At 35.1% G+C, this 18485-nt stretch overlaps 1 protein-coding gene across 9 annotated transcripts in view; it reads right to left on the reverse strand.

The window, feature by feature from the left end:
* ATM (ATM serine/threonine kinase) overlaps positions 1-18485 on the reverse strand; it is a 156986-nt gene that overhangs the window by 78713 nt on the left and 59788 nt on the right. For all 9 annotated transcript variants that reach the window (XM_070473619.1, XM_070473623.1, XM_070473621.1 and 6 more), the window contains exons 24-30: positions 16095-16209; positions 14297-14470; positions 13301-13470; positions 11707-11953; positions 5312-5427; positions 4115-4241; positions 3374-3573 (exon numbers count right to left, since the gene is read on the reverse strand). In XM_070473619.1, coding sequence (XP_070329720.1) covers positions 3374-3573; positions 4115-4241; positions 5312-5427; positions 11707-11953; positions 13301-13470; positions 14297-14470; positions 16095-16209 — 1149 coding nt within the window. The remainder of the gene's footprint in view (positions 1-3373; positions 3574-4114; positions 4242-5311; positions 5428-11706; positions 11954-13300; positions 13471-14296; positions 14471-16094; positions 16210-18485) is intronic.

The following is an 18485-nucleotide window of genomic DNA, read 5'->3' on the forward strand; positions in this document are numbered from 1 at the left end:
TCGCCTGTACACTGAAAATTACATAGCATGGATGAAAGAAATTAAACCCAACTTAAGGGAAAAAAATTCTGTATTCATGGACTGGAAGACAAATTTTAACACTATCTAAAACAGTGGCATACTGAATGCAATATCCATCTAAATTCCAGCACTTTTTTTGCATAAATGGAAAAACTGGTCTACAAATTCATATGGAACTGCAAGGTATCCAAACAGTCAAAACAATTTGAAAAAGAAGAAAACTGAAGGACTCACACTTCCTGATTTCAAAAGTTACTATAGAGCGACAGTAAGCAACACAGTCATTCCTGAAGGAAATCAACCCTGAATATTCACTGGAAGGACTGATGCTGAAGCTGAAGCTCCAGTACTTTGGCCAACTGATGTGAAGAGCCGACCCACTGGAAAAGAACCCGATGCTGGGAAAGATTGAAGGCAGGAGAAGTGGGTGACAGAGGATGAGATATTTGGATAGCATCACTGACTCAATGGACATGAGTCTGAGCAAACTCTGGGAGATAGCGAAGGACAGGGAAGCCTGGTGTGCTATAGTCCCTGAGGCTGAAAACAACTGGACATGACTTAGCGACTGAACAACAACAAGCAACACAGCATGGCATAAGGAAAGACCAATGGAATAGAACTGAGAATCCAGAAATAAACCCATACATCAATGGCTAACTGATTTTTGACAAGGGCGAAAGAGCAGTCTTTAATAAATAGTGCTGGGACAACTAGATTTCTACATGCAAAAGAATGAAATTGAACCCTTAACTCACACTATTTATAAAAATTAAAATGGATCAGCAACCTAAAAATAAGAGCTAAAATCATAATACTCTTAGAATAAACTTGAAGGGTAAATCTCCATGACCTTAGATTTGACAATGCATTCTTACCTACAATACCAAAACCACATGAAACAAAAGAAAAATAAGATAAATCAGACCTTACCAAAATTGAACACATTTGCTCATCAAAAGACATTATCAGGAAAGCGAAAATTTTATAGGATGGAAAAACTATTTGCAAATCACAAATGAATTCAATATCCAGAATATATTTGCAAATCACATACTGAGTTCAGTCCCAGAATATATAAAGAACTCCTACAACTCAACAACAAAAAGACAATCCAAATTTTTTTCCTCTATTTTTATTGTATTGTCCCTCATCCCAAAGCCCTCTCCCATTTCCCTTCCCATCCCATCCCCCTGGGTTGTCCCGGTGCACCAGCTTTGAGTGCCTGTTGCATGCATCAAACTTGGACTGGTGATCTATTTCACACATGGTAATATACATGTTTCAATGCTATTCTCCCAAATCCATTTTTGATTTGAGAGACAATCCAATTTTTAAAATGGGCAAAGGATTTAAATAGACATTTCTCCAAAGAAGACATACAAATCATCAATAAGCTCATGAAAAGATATTCATGAGTAGTTAGTAGGAAAATGCAAAATCAAAACCCCAATGAGATACCACTTCATGCCTATGAAACAACCCAAGTGTTCATCATGAGATGAACGAATAAAAAAAATGTGGTATATATCTAATGGAATGTTGCTGTGTTTAGTTGCTTAGTTGTGTTCAACTCTTTGCAATCCCATGGACTGTAGCCCATCAGGCTCCTCTGTCCCTGGGGATTCTCCAGGCAAGAATACTGGAGTGGGTTGCCATGCCCTCCTCCAGGGGATCTTCCCAATCCAGGGATCAAACACAGGTCTCCAGCATAAAAGGAGGATTCTTTACCATCTGAGACACCAGGGATGCCGAATGGAATGTTATTTAGCCACAAAAAAGCATGATGCTGGATAAACAGTGAAGATATGCTAAGTGAAACAAGCCAGTAGGAAAGGGCAAAGAAATTATGGTTCTGCTTGTATGAAATACCTACAACAAGGAAATTAAAAAAGACAGGAAGTAGATTAGAAGCTATAAGGGCTATAGGGAAGAGGAACTGTGTGGTTATTGCTTAATGAGTAGAGGTTCTATTTGAGGTAATAAAAAAGTTGGATCTAGAAACAGCAATGACAGAAATAAAAATTAATAGCATACCATGAACATAATTAATAGCACTAAATTGGAAAATATAGTTAAAAATGAGAAATTGTTATATATTTTAACACCATAATAAAACCTTTTTAAAAAAAGTGAACGAAAAAGACTGAATGACTTAAAGTACATACACATACATATGACTTAAAATTATATTTTTAAAAAGCAAAAAAGAATATGAGAAAATAAAATGGAAACAAATATCTTCATATGCTTTTGGGCCTTAAGTTTATTTGACTACAATGTTACCTACTAATAAGAAAACAAAAGAATCATTATTAAAACCAATGGAAAGGATAGAGATGCTAAAAAGAATATACATCCCCAAATCTATAGTAATTGTGATACTGTGATTTATAATAAGAAATATATATTTGGTCTTTGTCCCCATTACTGGCAGAGTCCCTAAAACTTCTGGAATTTCCTGTGAAGAGAGCAATAAAGGAGTCTTTTGTTATGTTGATGAAGTATCTTTGGGGAAGCCTCTAAGGATGTGGGCTGGTTGCCAAGAGAACCAACCCTATAATTAGAGGGTTGGAACTTTCTGTCCCACCTCTCTGATCAAGAAGGGCCTTCCCTTCAATCAGTCACCTACGGCTGATGATTCCTGTTAACACCCAATGGGGATGGGGTTTAAGGAGCTTCTGGGTTGCTGAATATCTGCAGGTTTGAGGAGAATGAAGTGACTGGAGAGACCACTTAAGCTCCATACCCGTTCCCCGTAATTTGCCCTATGTATCTCTTCCATTTGGCTGTTCCTGAGTTATTTCTTTTTGTAATAAACCAGCAATCTAGTGAGTAAACAGGTTTCTAATAAGTTCTGTGAGCCACTCTAGCAAAATAATCAAACCCAAGGAAGGGGGTTATTGAAGCCTCCAATCTATAGTTTTCAACTGGAGTCTGATGAGGTTGGAGAGAGGGCAGTCTTGTAGGACTCAGCTCTTAACCTGCGGGATCTGACACTCTACAGGCAGGCACCAGCTGATGTCTGAAGAATACCCTGGGTGTGCACTGGGAATCCCCCTTCCCCTTCCCACACACTGGAAGTGGTGAGCAGAACTGCTATGGTAACATGTATTTATGGCCCTGTAAAATTAGCATATTTAAAATGTTGAAGAGAAGACCTTTAATATTTAAAGATTTCTAGAGCTGGAGAAGTAGTGATTCAATTTGTAAAATATTATATATATATATATATATATATAAAGCAAAATTCAGAATATAATACTCTGGCTTCTACCCTGTAGAAGCATATTTTTCAATTAAGATGAGGGTAGAAAAACTTCTTATATATTGCTCTAAATATATTATTTACCTTTGGTTGATATAGTGAATCAAAGTATAAATAACGTCTCGAAGAACAAAGGCCCAAGCTCCTCCTAAGCCACTCTTTATATCATTCATTAATAAACTAACAAACAGGTAATATATTTTAATAATTCTGTGCCTTTTGTAAACATTATTTGTCTCAGCTGCTTGCTCACATATGGCTAGAAGAATTTTCTGATAGGAATCCTAGAAAATAAAGACACATTTAGTAAAACCTTGCCTAACCACATATACTCAGCCATAATACATACATTTTATTTTTTTAAATGCATACATTTTATATTCAAATTACACAATTCTAAATTTCAGAATTTTGCTTAGGGTTTTGATATCAAATGCAAAATATCACATTAAGAAAATTACTATCTTAAATTAAAAAAAACTATTGTCAATTTATTTAGTTTTCAGATAGTAAACAATATTTAGTAGTATATCCTAAATACATACATAAAAAATACATATATATACACTTCCTGAGCCAACCTAAAATGTCACGAAATTCAGCCCTCATATGTGACATATTTCAATTAATACTGACAAATACCAAGATATAAACTTGTAAATGAGTGTTTCTATTAATTTATTCAAGTAAATTTTCCACTTGTTTACTTTTTTTTAATGTACTTATACTTAGAAAAAAATCAAAATAAAATGTACTTAAACAGATTTTCTAGCTGAAAAAGATGGAATTCTCTCTTCAGTTAATATACTAGTAAAGTATACTTACAGGGCTTTTGGAAAGAATTTCTAAAATGCTTTTAAGCTTGGTTTTATGGCAATTGCTGATATAGGCAAATGTCGCTTTAATCACATGTGATGGAAAATGAGGTGGATTAGGAGCAGGATCCAAATCCCTAAGAGTTATAGAAAAAATTACAGTCATCATTTTCAGAATAAAACTATCTTGATAGATCAGTGAAAATTCAAAAGAAAAATCTGGATTATACTAACCCCAAATTTTAGTTATTTTCTAGGTGAAAATTAGACTTTTAATAAAATCACAAATGACATATTACAGTCTATATACATCAATCAGAATACCTAAATAACTTTCTAAGACTTAGTCAATAATTTGCTTAAAAAATCATTTATAAAGTTAACAGCAGTTATAAAAAAGAAACCTAGTATCACTTTACTTAAGGTATGAATTAAAGCTCTATGCTAGTACTTTAAACTCAATAATATTTTTTAAAATTAATTAATTTATTTTAATTGGAGGATAATTACTTTACAATATTGTAATGGTTTTTGCCATACATTGACATGAATCAGCCACAGGTACACATGTAAACACAGTAACATATCAAGACAGCAATCAAATACTACACCAAATGAAACTACACATGCAAAAGTATTTTAATAGATATTATTATTGTTTTACATGCTTAGTATTGTACAGAATATAAAAAAAGTTAAGGATGTTTTCAAGTACCTTACAGTCAAGGCAAATGAATAACAATATATATGAATAACTCTACCGTTCATATACAATCAAGTAGGTTTTACACACAAATGAAATTGCAATATAGTAAGATACCACTAGCAAAGGAGAATGCTTTTTTAAAAAAAGGTGATACAGAAAGTCAAGTCATAGATAAGAAGAAGAGAACAAAGAATAATGGGTCATGAAGAAGAAAATTTCATGAGATAGGAGATGGCCCAATGCTGAAATATTACAAAAAGACTGAGAAGAAAAAGGTTCCTGACTTTGAAAAACAAAGTGGTAATTAAAAGAGCAGTTACTATGAAGAGGCTACAGTACAGCAGATACTTCAATTCAAAGGTAATTATTTTTAAAGAAACAGAATTTAAAAGTACAATACATGTCTAACAACTGAAATAGACATTTGAAGGTGTCAACCAATAAACTTTCCAAGAACCTTCTGAAATTGCAGCTAATTCTCTAAATTAAAAATATCCATACCCTGAGAAGTCACAGGGGTCAGTGCTTTGGCTGGCACCAGAAGTTGCTGGTTCATGTAACGTCATCAATAACTCCACTACAATCTCTGGTAAATTACTAATGAATAAATGATCAATCTGCAAGGATACAAAAAATTAAAATATATTTAAGTTTTCCTGTCTGTGATCTTTAAGTCAGCTAGTTTAAGGGGCTCATGTTATTGCCTCATTTCCAGAATTATTCAGTGATTACAGAAGGAAATAGTTATCAAAGATCTAAGATCTGCAAGATATACAACTAGCACCACTTTTTTTTGCTATGCAGCCGGCCTACAGACTCAAAGGAAAAGAGGGAAATCATACCAAACAAGACTCTCTTAATCCAACTTTTTCATTTAATATTAAAGAATCACTTTAATGAGTAAGGCTTCAGGTCATCTTTAAATTCCTCAACCTAATTATTTTACAGTCAAACAAATTCCCCACTGATCTACACTGCTCATCAGTCTGCATTTTACCTTTATTTGAGAACACTATCTTAGAGAACTTTACTAGTAAGGATTCACAGTGACTGGCAATTATCAACCCTTTGTTCCCTGCGTATCTTTCCCCCAGATTTCAACTTGATTGATATCCCAAACTAGCTGGTACCCACATGTCATTAATACTAGATAAAAATCCTCCTGGACAGGAGCAGACTCTTAATCACCCACTTCTTGCTACAGGCAGCCTCACAAAAGGCATAAGTTCTCTAAATAAAAAGAGTGGGTTTACTACATTACACCTCAGCCAAATGAACGAGAACTATCAAGTCTTAAAGGGCGTTTTTGTTAGTCTCCAAATAATGAATTACAGTGCTTTAAACCAAAAGGCAAATGGGCTGACTTACTACCTTTACCTCTTCCACACAGAGATTTGGAAACACTTTCTAACAGCAAAAATATTCTGGAATGTAGCACAACAGAAATCTAATGTAAAGATCTTAGCCTTTCCCTGTAATGTAACATTAGTTACATTATATCATCAATTCCAAGGTTTCAGCCCTTTTAAAAATCCAGCCTATTTCCAGTATATCTGGAATTAGTGAGACAAACTGGCTGAGTCTGCTTAGTATCAGAAGAAAAATTAGTGAGTTTCCCTGCACATAGATGACAACTGACTTCCTTAATTTTATATAATTTTCTTACAAGCATATCTCTAATGTTTAGCTAAAGGTACATAAAAATAATTTTTAAAAAATTCAGATATCTAGGTATACCTAAACAATCTTTTAACTATATATTTTAGGCATTCAACCACTGACAATTACAGAAGACTGAAAGATTGATAATAGTGGTACCATCACTTATCCACAGAAAAAAGAATCTTGATTGATTTAGATAAACTACATATCAGAGAAACAGAAAAACATTAACTTAAAATGATGATGCTAAATGAAACTGAGACAAATAAAAATTTATGTCTTTAATAAAGAAGCTAAGAAATTATTTTTAATTTTTATCTCTCTTTGTTCCTGAGACTAGCATTTTAATCAGGGTTTAATGTAATCACATTTCCCATCTAGACTTCAGTTTAGTTCAGTTCAGTCACTCAACGTGTCTGACTTTGCGACCCCATGAGCCGCAGCACGCCAGGCCTCCTGGTTTGTCACCAACTATCAGAGTCCACCCAAACCCATGTCCATCAAGTCAGTGATGCCATCCAACCATCTCATCCTCTGTCGTCCCCTTCTCCTCCTGCCTTCAATCTATCCCAGCATCAGGGTCTTTTCCAATGAGTCAGCTCTTCACATCAGGTGGGCAAAGTACTGGAGTTCAGCTTCAACATCAGTCCTTCCAATGAACACCCAGGACTGATCCCCTTTAGGATGGACTGGTTGGATCTCCTTGCAGTCCAAGGGACTCTCAAGAGTCTTCTCCAACACCACAGTTCAAAAGCATCATTTCTTCGGCGCTCAGCTTTCTTCACAGTCCAGTTCTCACATCCATACGGGACCACTGGAAAAACCATAGCCTTGACTAGATGGACCTTTGTTGGTAAAGTAATGTCTCTGCTTTTTAATATGCTATCTAGGTTGGTCATAACTTTCCTTCCAAGGAGTAAGTGTCTTTTAATTTCATGGCTACAGTCACCATCTGCAGTGATTTTGGAGCCCAGAAAAATAAAGCCAGCCACTCTTTCCACTGTTTCCCCATCTATTTGCCATGAAGAGATGGGACCACATGCCATGATCTTAGTTTTCTGACTGTTGAGCTTTAAGCCAACTTTTTCACAATCCTCTTTCACTTTCATCAGGAGTCTCTTTAGTTCTTCTTCACTTTCTGCCATAAGGGTGGTGTCATCTGCATATCTGGTTATTGAGACTTATTCTGACTCAAAATTGCTTTCTTTTGATTTGAATACATAAAGAGGAATACTAAGAGTAGACCTTCTCACAAGTCTAAGCTGGACGATTGGGTGAAAGGGTCTGGAAGCAGACTGCCTCTCATAAATTCCATACCCTTTGGCAAGCTAACATTCTGTTCCAACTGCCTTTTAGGGAGGGAGCAACACTGCTCACCATCTTCCTCCAGACTACAGACTTACAACCAGCTCTGAACAGGAATAGCCCACCTAAGCAATAAGAGACTTGATGTTCACAGATAACTAGGCAATGAAAAAAGAGTCTGCTGAAGTTTATCCAATTGTAATAGCAACGTTGACCAAGCTTTGTTAGTCATTCTTTGCTTATGCTAAAAAGTGGAGTGACCAATTCTCTTTCACTTTAAAAAGTTTATATATGCACCTGACTATCAGTCAGTTCAGTTCAGTAGCTCAGTCGTGTCCAACTCTTTGCGACCCCATGAATAGCGGCACGCCAGGCCTCCCTGTCCATCACCAACTCCCGGAGTTGACTCAAACTCATGCCCATCAAGTCGGTGATGCCATTCAGCCATCTCATCCACTGTCGTCCCCTACTCCTCCTGCCCCCAATCCTTCCCAGCATCAGGGTCTTTTCCAATGAGTCAGCTCTTCAAATGAGGTGACCCAAAGTACTGGAGTTTCAGCTTCAGCATCAGTCCTTCCAACGAACACCCAGGACTGATTGCTTTTAGGATGGACTGGTTGGATCTCCCTGAAGTCCAAGGGACTCTCAAGAGTCTTCTCCAACACCATAGTTCAAAAGCATTAATTTTTCGGTGCTCAGCTTTCCTCACAGTCCAACTCTCACATCCATACATGACCACTGGAAAAACCATAGCCTTGACCAGACAGACCTTTGTTGAGAAAGTAATGTCTCTGATTTTCAATATGCTATCTAGGTTGCTCATAACTTTCCTTCTAAGGAGTAAGCATCTTTTAATTCCATGGCTGCAATAGCCATTTACAGTGATCTTGGAGCCCAAAAAAAAAACAAAGTCTGACACTGTTTCCATTGTATCCCCATCAATTTCCCATGAAGTGATGGGACAAGATGCCATAATCTTAGTTTTCTGAATTGTGAGCTTTAAGCCAACTTTTTCACTCTCCTCTTTCACCTTCATCAAGAGGCTTTTTAGTTCATCTTCACTTTCTGCCATAAGGGTGGTGTCATCTGCATATCTGAGGTTTTTGATATTTCTCCCAGCAATCTTGATTCCAGCTTGTGCTTCATCCAGCCCAGCGTTTCTCATGATATACTCTGCATATAAGTTAAATAAGCAGGGTGACCATATACAGGCTTGTGGTACTCCTTTTCCTATTTGGAACCAGTCTGTTGGTCCTTGTCCAGTTCTAATTGTTGCTTCCTGACCTGCATACAGCTTTCTCAAGAGGCAGGTCAGGTGGTCTGGTATTCCCATCTCTTTCAGAATTTTCCACAGTTTATTGTGATCCACACAGTCAAAGGCTTTGGCGTGGTCAATCAAGCAGAAACAGATGTTTTTCTGGAACTCTCTTGCTTTTTTGATGATCCAGCAGATGTTGGCAATTTGATCTCTGGTTCCTCTGCCTTTTCTAAAACCAGCTTGAACATCTTGAAGTTCACGGTTCACATATTGCTGAAGCCTGGCTTGGAGAATTTTGAGCATTACTTTACTAGCATGTGAGATGAGTGCAATTGTGTGGTAGTTTGAATATTCTTTGGGATTGCCTTTCTTAAGAGACTGGAATGAAAACTGACCTTTTCAAGTCCTTGGCCACTGCTGAGTTTTCCAAATTTGCTGGCATATTGAGTGCAGCACTTTCATAGCATCATCTTTCAGGATATGAAATAGCTCAACTGGAATTCCATCACATTCACTAGCTTTGTTCATAGTGATGCTTTCTAAGGCCCACCTGACTTCACATTCTACCATGCCTGGCTCTACGTGAGTGATCACACCATCGTGATTATCTGGGTCATGAAGATCTTTTTTGTACAGTTGTTCTGTGTATTCTTGCCACCTCTTCTTAATATCTTCTGCTTCTGTTAGGTCCATACAATTTCTGTCCTTTATCAAACCCATCTTTGTGTGAAATGTTCCTTTGGTATCTCTAATTTTCTTGAAGAGATCTCTAGTCTTTTCCATTCTGTTGTTTTCCTCTATTTCTTTGCATTGATCACTGAGGAAGGCTTTCTTATCTATCCTGGCTATTCTTTGGAACTCTGCACTCAAATGGGAATATCTTTCCTTTTCTCCTTTCGCTTCCCTTCTTTTCACAGCTATTTGTAAGCCCTTCTCAGACAACCATTTTGCCTTTTTGCATTTCTTTTCCATGGGGATGGTCTTGATCCCTATCTCCTGAACAATGTCACGAACCTCTGTCCATAGTTAATCAGGCTCTCTATCAGATCTAGTCCCTTAAATCTATTTCTCACTTCCACTGTATAGTCAGAAGGGATTTGATTTAGGTCATAACTGAATGCTCTAGTGCTTTTCCCTACTTTCTTCAGTTTAAGTCTGAATTTGGCAATAACGAGTTCATGATCTGAGCCACAGTCAGCTCCCGGTCTTGTTTTTGCTGACTGTATAGAGCTTCTCCATCTTTTGCTGCAAAGAATATAATCGATCTGATTATCTGAATATAAGTTGCCTCAAATATATTTTTGATATGTATCAGTTCAGTTCAGTTCAGTCACTCAGTTATGTCCGACTCTTTGCAACCCCATGAACTGTAGCACGCCAGACCTCCCTGTCCATCACCAACTCACGGAGTCCACCCAAACCCATGTCCATCAAGTCAGTGATGCCATCCAACCATCTCATCCTCTGTCATCCCCTTCTCCTCCTGCCCCCAACCCTTCCCAGCATTAGGGTCTTTTCCAATGAGTCAACTCTTCGCATGAGGTGGCCAAAGTTTTGGAGTTTCAGCTTCAACGTCAGTCCTTCCAAGGAACACCCAGGACTGATCTCCTTTAGGATGGACTGGTTGGATCTCCTTGCAGTCCAAGGGACTCTCAAGAGTCTTTTCCAACACCATAGTTCAAAAGCATCAATTCTTCGGCACTCAGCTTTCTTTATAGTCCAACTCTCACATCCATACGTGACCACTGGAAAAACTATAGCCTTGACTAGACGGACCTTTGTTGGGAGAGTAATGTCTCTGCTTTTAAATATGCTATCTAGGTTGGTTATAACTTTCCTTCCCAGGAGTAAGAGTCTTTTAATTCCATGGCTGCAATCACCATCTGCAGTGATATTTGGAGCCCCCCAAAATTAAGTCTGACACTGTTTCCACTGTTTCCCCATCTATTTCCTATGAAGTGATGGGACCAGATGCCATGATCTTAGTTTTCTGAATGTTTAGCTTTAAGCCAATTTTTCACTCTCCTCCTTCACTTATATATGTATAAATTACTATAAAAGAAACAAGTTGTTAGATCCTTTTTAACCGGACTCCATCTTTCATCAAATAATGAGTACTTGATATATACTAGATAGCTGGGATACATCAGAAAAAAGAAGAAAGAAAAATCCGACCTTTACAAGTACTTATAGTGGAGAAGGTTGATAAGAACCAATGAACATAATTCATAAGTAAGCTATATCTATATTAGAAGGTAGCAAATGCCATGGAAAAAGCAGAGAATGGGAACATGGGATTGTACTTTTCCTTGAAAAATGAAGGGCTTAATGATAGTCAAGAGAAAGTGAAGATTTTCTATACCTTGTTCAGCATTGCTTGAATTTAATAACCAGCTTATATTCATGTATTACTGCCAATTAAAATGATATTTTACAAGGAAAAGGTGGTAAAATTATTCCAAAGTTAAAAAGAAAATTCCTGGTTAAAAACATTTAAAAGCCAATCAAAATAGAGAGAACACTGTACAATAACAAAAAAATTAATGCATTGCCTATGTTAGATAGTGTTTACTATAAAATATTAAATTTAATTGCATAAGTGATGAATAGCCTAAAGTTACACCTCAGATCAATTATGGGTTAAAAGGTATTGTAAATATTGAAGTCATACCTGTTTTCCTAATAAGTTTTCATCTTTAAGCATATCATAGACTTTGGTAGCAGTCTCTCTTTGCTGGGCCATCCCACTGTCTTCTGTACCCTCATAAGCAAAGTATGGAAGAATATTTACAAGAATCTTTGGAAAGCAGTCTGTCAGAAGACTCTTCCAATCCTCTTGAATCTGATTAGCAATTAACTTTACTTCATCAAAATGACTTCTAATCACTAGAGGTGGAATCAAAATTTTATAACAAGACCTAAAAATATAAAAATTAAAAACATACATTAAAAATATAACTTTTCAAAGTAAAACTTTATAATACAGTCCGTAAAATAACAGAATGGTTTTGGAAATTCCTGGTGTTCCAGTGGACTCAAATGCTTTCACCATGGGTTCAATCCCTGGTCAGGAAAGTAAAGATTCCTTGAGTCATGTGGTGTGGGCAAAAAAATAAATAAAATAAATAAAATGGTTTAATAAGCTTAGAGCTACTTTATCTAGATCATTAAGCATTCTTACTCTATAAATTAAGTTTATATTATTTATAATATTTATATTTTTATAATATATATTTACATATACTTACATATATTTACATAAATATATATATTTATAAATTTATAAAATTTTAAAAATTTATAAAATTAAGTAAGCATTCTTACTCTGTAATTTTATAAAATTTATAAATTTATATATATATATTTATAAAATTTATAAAAAAATATATAACTCTATAAATTTACTTAACATGAAGTTAAGTAAATTCTAAATAGTCACACTAAAAAAAACAGAGATCTTAAGCATATTATCATCCTAAAGGCATGATCAAAAACAAGTGAAAATGAATTTATATTTGTTTCTTCTGTATAATCTTTATGCCAAATTATTATATAGTGAAAGGTGAAAGCAATTTATAAATTCAAAAAATAAATGTAGATTTGGCAAAATGAACAAACAATAAGGACTATTAAACAATTACAAATTGCCTTCCCATATCCTGATATTTAAACATTATTATTTAGTTGTTTCAAACCTCTCCATTTTCAAAATTCTGTTCTCCAGACTTGGGAGTTAGCAAAATAAATACCTTTATATTAAACTTTAAATCATATAGAAACAACTAAATGGCCCACATTCAAACAGGAAAAAGAAAAACAGGGCAAAAATAATCAGCCATCAATAATTTACCTTTGATTTTTCACAGGGAAAATTATTAAATATTAAAGCTGAAATGGACCTCAAAGATCTCTATACATCCTTGTGTGTGCATGCAGTCATGTCCAACTCTTTGCGACCCCACAGACTGTAGCCTGTCAGGCTCCTCTGTCCATGGGATTTTTCCAGGCAAGAATACTGGAGAGGGTTGACATTTCCTACTCCAATAATTCCAGTAAGAAACTTTACAGTAAGAAACCAAGACCCACTGGGTGTTCTTGTGGCTTGCCTAAAGTCATGTAGCTGGCTTACTGGCACAGCTAGGACCAGATCCTAAGTTAACTGATAACCTTTAATACGCTTTCATTTATAAAAGCTGTCTTGATTCTCACAATATTATTAATAACTAATTTTAAATATATTTCACATGTGCCATATGCAAACCTACCTATAGAAATCTTCAATGTTTGTGTAATTTAATAAAATAAAAGGAAAAGAAGATACACTGTATTCAGGATCTTGAAGATTTAGCCATTCCAATACCAGGTAATCCAAATGAGAAGCCATGAAATCTTCTAAACATCTATATCCAAAAGTTTCAGAAACTTTCTTTAAAACCTGTACAAATCAAAAAGAAGTCAATGTTTTAATAATGAAATAATAAATCATTTACATCCTTAATATTATTTACAGTATGGCTTTGAGCATTCATGTAACTTTTCTCTCCCTTGATTAACTTATCTATGCTGTTGTTGTTTGTTATTATTTAGTCACAAAGTCATGTCTGACTCTTTTGTAACCCCATGGACTGTAGCTCACCAGACTCCCCTGTCCTTCTCCAGGGGATCTTCCCCACCCAGGGATCAAACCTGGGGAAAAAGTTCCACTGGAAACCACACTAGTTACATCAAGTTATGATCAATCATTGGTTTATCATGTAAAAATACAGGATGGAAAAGTCTGGAACTTCTCAAACCATGAACGCTGAGGTGTTGGACCAAGGGCGAGAGTAAACGTTCTACAACACTGGACCCTGGTATTTCTAATCATGCAACTTAAAAGCTTTCCATATCTAAACTTTGACTTCTCACCCTACTATATTCCAAGGTCTTTCTCCAGAATACACCAGGCAAAATACATACTACTTTTTTTTCTCCATGTATTTCTCCCCAAAAATAGTATTCAAGAAGGCCTGGTCTGAATGATGACAGGTCACTCACTCTTACTAGTTCAATGACAGTCTTGTGAAATGCTCTTAAACTGAATGTAAAAAATGACGTTGTATACAAATAGATAAACTTTCTTACAAGTTACTGCTTTCCAATATTCCAAATCTAAAAAATAAAACCATCTCCAACTCTTTAATAAATGACACATTTAAAATCTAGCTTTAATTGTTTAAAAGTTATCCAAGGATAATTATAATAAAAATATTCATACATACCTTTTTAACGAGGTGAGGCTCTAGTCCATTCTCTTTCACAGACTTGCATAGGGCGAATAAAGCCTGCTTTTCACAGACAGGGCTACAGTATAACACCACAGCTATCATCATCAGTAAAGTGGCTTTTCTATTACAAAGTTCATCCAAAATTTCAGAGTTTTCAGTTCTGTGGGACTTTAGAAAAAATTTTAAAACAATATGTAATGTAAATATTTAAATATTCCAAATAAACCAACCAGCTAACAACAAATACCACAAGAACATCTAAACAGCCAGTGAACAGTTTTAAATCCTATAGTTATGGAGTTAAAAAGTGATTATGAGAAAGGACCAAAGTTGCTATAGTGAGAAAGATTGCTGTTGATAAGACCTCATAAAATAAGAATTGTCAAACATTTCAATGAGGTATAAATCACTTTGAAGAAACAAGAAGAGAAAAAAAGTAACTGCAGGAATGTGAGAAAGACTAAAATCTCATCAACTATCAAGTATTACCTTCTAAGATGTATTATCATCTTATTACCATTATAACAATATATATAGCTCTTTATCCTTTAAAAATATCATAGATATCACTAAAAAACCTAATAAAGTCATACTACTAGATAAAATGATGCATGCTTCTAGCTTAACAATCAATCATTAAACTCTTCCAACAGACATATACATTTTTTGACTTACTATAATTGATAGAAGTTTATTTTCACTTTCAGAAAAAACTGCCAGTCACTGATCTTATTTCTATTTTTGGTACAAGAAAAAGTAAGGACCTAATTCCTTTACTAAATGGCAATCATCGACATGTCTGAAAATAGTTATGATGTTCCCAGGAAGTCAACTCCTTTACCTATTCTGTATGAGAGATAGGTCCAGAGACTCTCTAACATTTTAGTTAAAAATTTACTTTTACTGGGAACAAAACCAGCTGCCCTCTAAAATCAATAGAAGATTCAAGTTCTTTTTATAAACTAGCTCATTACAGTCTGCTTCTATTAATGACATCTAAGATGGAATTTGCATTTTTCGATAACCATTACAATGTTGATTCATATTATGCTCTCCAGATGTAAAGCTTCTAAGGTCTTTCTCCAAACTGCTGTCAGGTCAGTGTTTTCTCTTTTTGCACACGACATGCTGATGGTAAAATATATAATATATGTTATCGCTAGTAAATTTTATTTTATACTCATTTTTGTAATCTCTTGAAACCTTTCAAATTTCACCTTTTTTTCACTCAATTTTCTTTTTTCAGTTTTGTGCTGTTATAGAATATATAGTCATTTGAGTAACTGCTTCACATACTTTTCATGAACCAATCACAGCATATAAGAATGAATAAATTTTACAACTAAGACAACTTCTGCCATTTTAAGAAAAGATGTTATTCTACAGAAAATTATGAAAATAACAAGGCTCATTAAAGAGCACAAAGATAATTTGATCTTCAACATTTTTTTCTCAATCCATTTCTTTCTATTGTCACCTGTTGTGAATTAGCTTTTAATCAGATCTTATGAAATAAAATTTTAAATTCAAAAATAAGCCATTTATACTCCCATAAAAACTCAGTAAATTCTGTTTTTCCTACAAAAATGCTGCATATAAGTTGAACCAAAAGAAACCGCATTATTAAACCAATTTTGACCTATAAATGAAGCAATTTCAATTGATTCATATAGCTGTTCTAGTCTAACTGTGAACAATTAGATATAAACTGTCTTAGGCCAAACTTGGTAAAATAACATAAGGCATACTTATAGAAAGTATAGTATCAGCAAATATACATTACTAAAATTACCAATTCTCTCATTCCTTCCTGAGCTTTCAAGTATGCATTTTCAAAAGCTGTTTGCTGAAGCTTCAAAGGAAGTGCTTTCAATGTGGAAGAACCTCGTTTTATATGCTGAAACAATCTTAAAAAAAAAAAAAGCAAAAAGTGAAATGATTTTTAATCTTAAACTCTACTTTCCAAAGCATATTTACAGGGCAAAAATAAATCACTCTGTGAGACACACTAACATATTAGGTCTTCTTTCAAAAGACCAAGGAAATGTTAAATCTAGTAGGTTCAAAGCTACTAATATTAGGATCTTTACCAAACATCCCATTTTCTCCTAGAACTGAAAAGTGTCTCAAAAGATCTCTTAGCTTATTGCTTAAGCTTGAATATCTCTGAATGCAAACTAACCAGAAAAAAAATTTGTTCTCTGGTAAAATATCAACAAGAAGAAGCCAGAGGCTCTTATATCAACCTGGTCTAACATTTAATCACAACTTAAAAGTTATTGCTTCCCTGATAGCTCAGTTGGTAAAGAATTTGCCTGCAACGTAGGAGACCTTGGTTCAATTCCTGGGTTGGGATGATCTGCTGGAGAACGGATAGGCTACCCAGTATTCTTGGGCTTCCCTGTTGGCTCAGCTGGTAAAGAATCCACTTGCAGTGCAAGAGTCCTGGGTTCAATCCCTGGGTAGGGAAGGTCCCCTAGAGAAGGGAAAGGCTACCCACTCTAGTATTCTGGCCTGTACAGGCCATGGGGTTACAAAGAGTTGGACATGACTGAGCGATTTTCACTTTCTAAAAGTTATTAGCTTTAATGTCTTGATGTTCTATTAAAATTATTTTTATGTGGTAGAGGAGAGCTGATCAGTGCTTTTTTGAATAATGTACCATCATATTTAAGGACAACTCTTTAGCCACTTTTGTCTTTTATTCTTTTATACTAATCAAAACTTATGAAAGTATTAACTTTTTGGTATTTCTCTGATTCCTCAGTTTCTCCAATCTCTCTTCAGTAGTTTAATATTACATATCTAACAAGTAAACAACCAATAAATAAATAAATATGTTCATGCCATTCATGAATTTATGCATTTTTGAATCCTAAGAAAATTTTTAAATGTCAGCACTACACTGCTTTATTATATTCAACTTGTTATCCTCTGTAACCCCAGATCTTTAATTTCTGTATATATTTTCTTTCTTAAGTATTTGAAATAAAGCACACATCCATTAGCAAATGTTACAATGCTCTGTGGTTTTACTAAAAATAGTCCTAAACCTAAGGAATTAAGACATGATTCTGACCTATGAAAACACTGCTTTCAGAATATCAAAATTTTGGACACACCATGTTTTCTAACACGTGTATTTATGTGACTGCGTGGCACTTTCTTCAGTGTTCTTTAATTATTGGTCATCTACAGTTGAACAGAAAAACTGCTCAAATGATTTTTAGCTTTGATGTTTTAAGCATAATGTAATTTTTTTCAAATATTCATTGATTTTACAAATTATTAAACACCTGACACATTCCAAGTGTTATTTTAGGAAAAGAGACAAAGACAAACAAAATACTCTTTAGGAGCTCATATCCTAGATAAATGTGTTAAAATATAATATTTCAACTGGTGATAAATGCTATAGAGAAAAATAAAGCAGAGATGTTTTGTTTATAGGAGTGAGGTGGGAAAGGCAGAGGTAGGTTACAATCTAGAGTTTTAAAATCCACTTAATAACCCATTAAACATGCAGTTGCTAACATTTAATATTTGCTTCTTCAGGTTGTTACTGTTGTTCAGTCACTAAGTCATGTGCGAATCTTTGTGAACCCATGAAATGCAGCACATCAGGCTTCCCTGTCCTTAGCTATCTCTTAAGTTTGCTCAAACTGATGTCCATTGAGTCAGTGATACCATCCAAACACCTCATCCTCTATCGTCTCCTTCTCCTCTTTCCCTCAATCTTTCCCAATATCAGGCTCTTTTCCAGTGAGTCAGCTCTTGGCATGAGGTGGCCAAAGCAGCTTCAGCATCAGTTCTTCCAATGAATATTCAGCGTTGATTTTCTTTAGAAATCTCCTTGCTGTCCAAGGTACTCTCAAGAGTCTTCTCCAACACCACAGTTTGAAAGCACCAATTCTTTGACACTCAGCCTTCTTTATGGTCCAACTCTCACATGTATACATGACTAATGGAAAAACCATAGCTTTGACTAGACGGACCTTTGTTGGCAAAGTGATGTCTATGCTTTTTAATATGCTGTTTAGGTTTGTCATAGCTTTTCTTCCAGGAGCATGCATCTTTTAATTTCATGGCCACAGTCACTGTCTGCAATGATTCTGGAGCCCAAGAAAATGAAATGTGTCACTGTTTCCATTTTTTTCCCCACCTATCTGTATTAAGTGATGGG

Source organism: Odocoileus virginianus, chromosome 10, assembly GCF_023699985.2.
Source record: "Odocoileus virginianus isolate 20LAN1187 ecotype Illinois chromosome 10, Ovbor_1.2, whole genome shotgun sequence".
Lineage (NCBI taxonomy): Eukaryota > Metazoa > Chordata > Mammalia > Artiodactyla > Cervidae > Odocoileus > Odocoileus virginianus.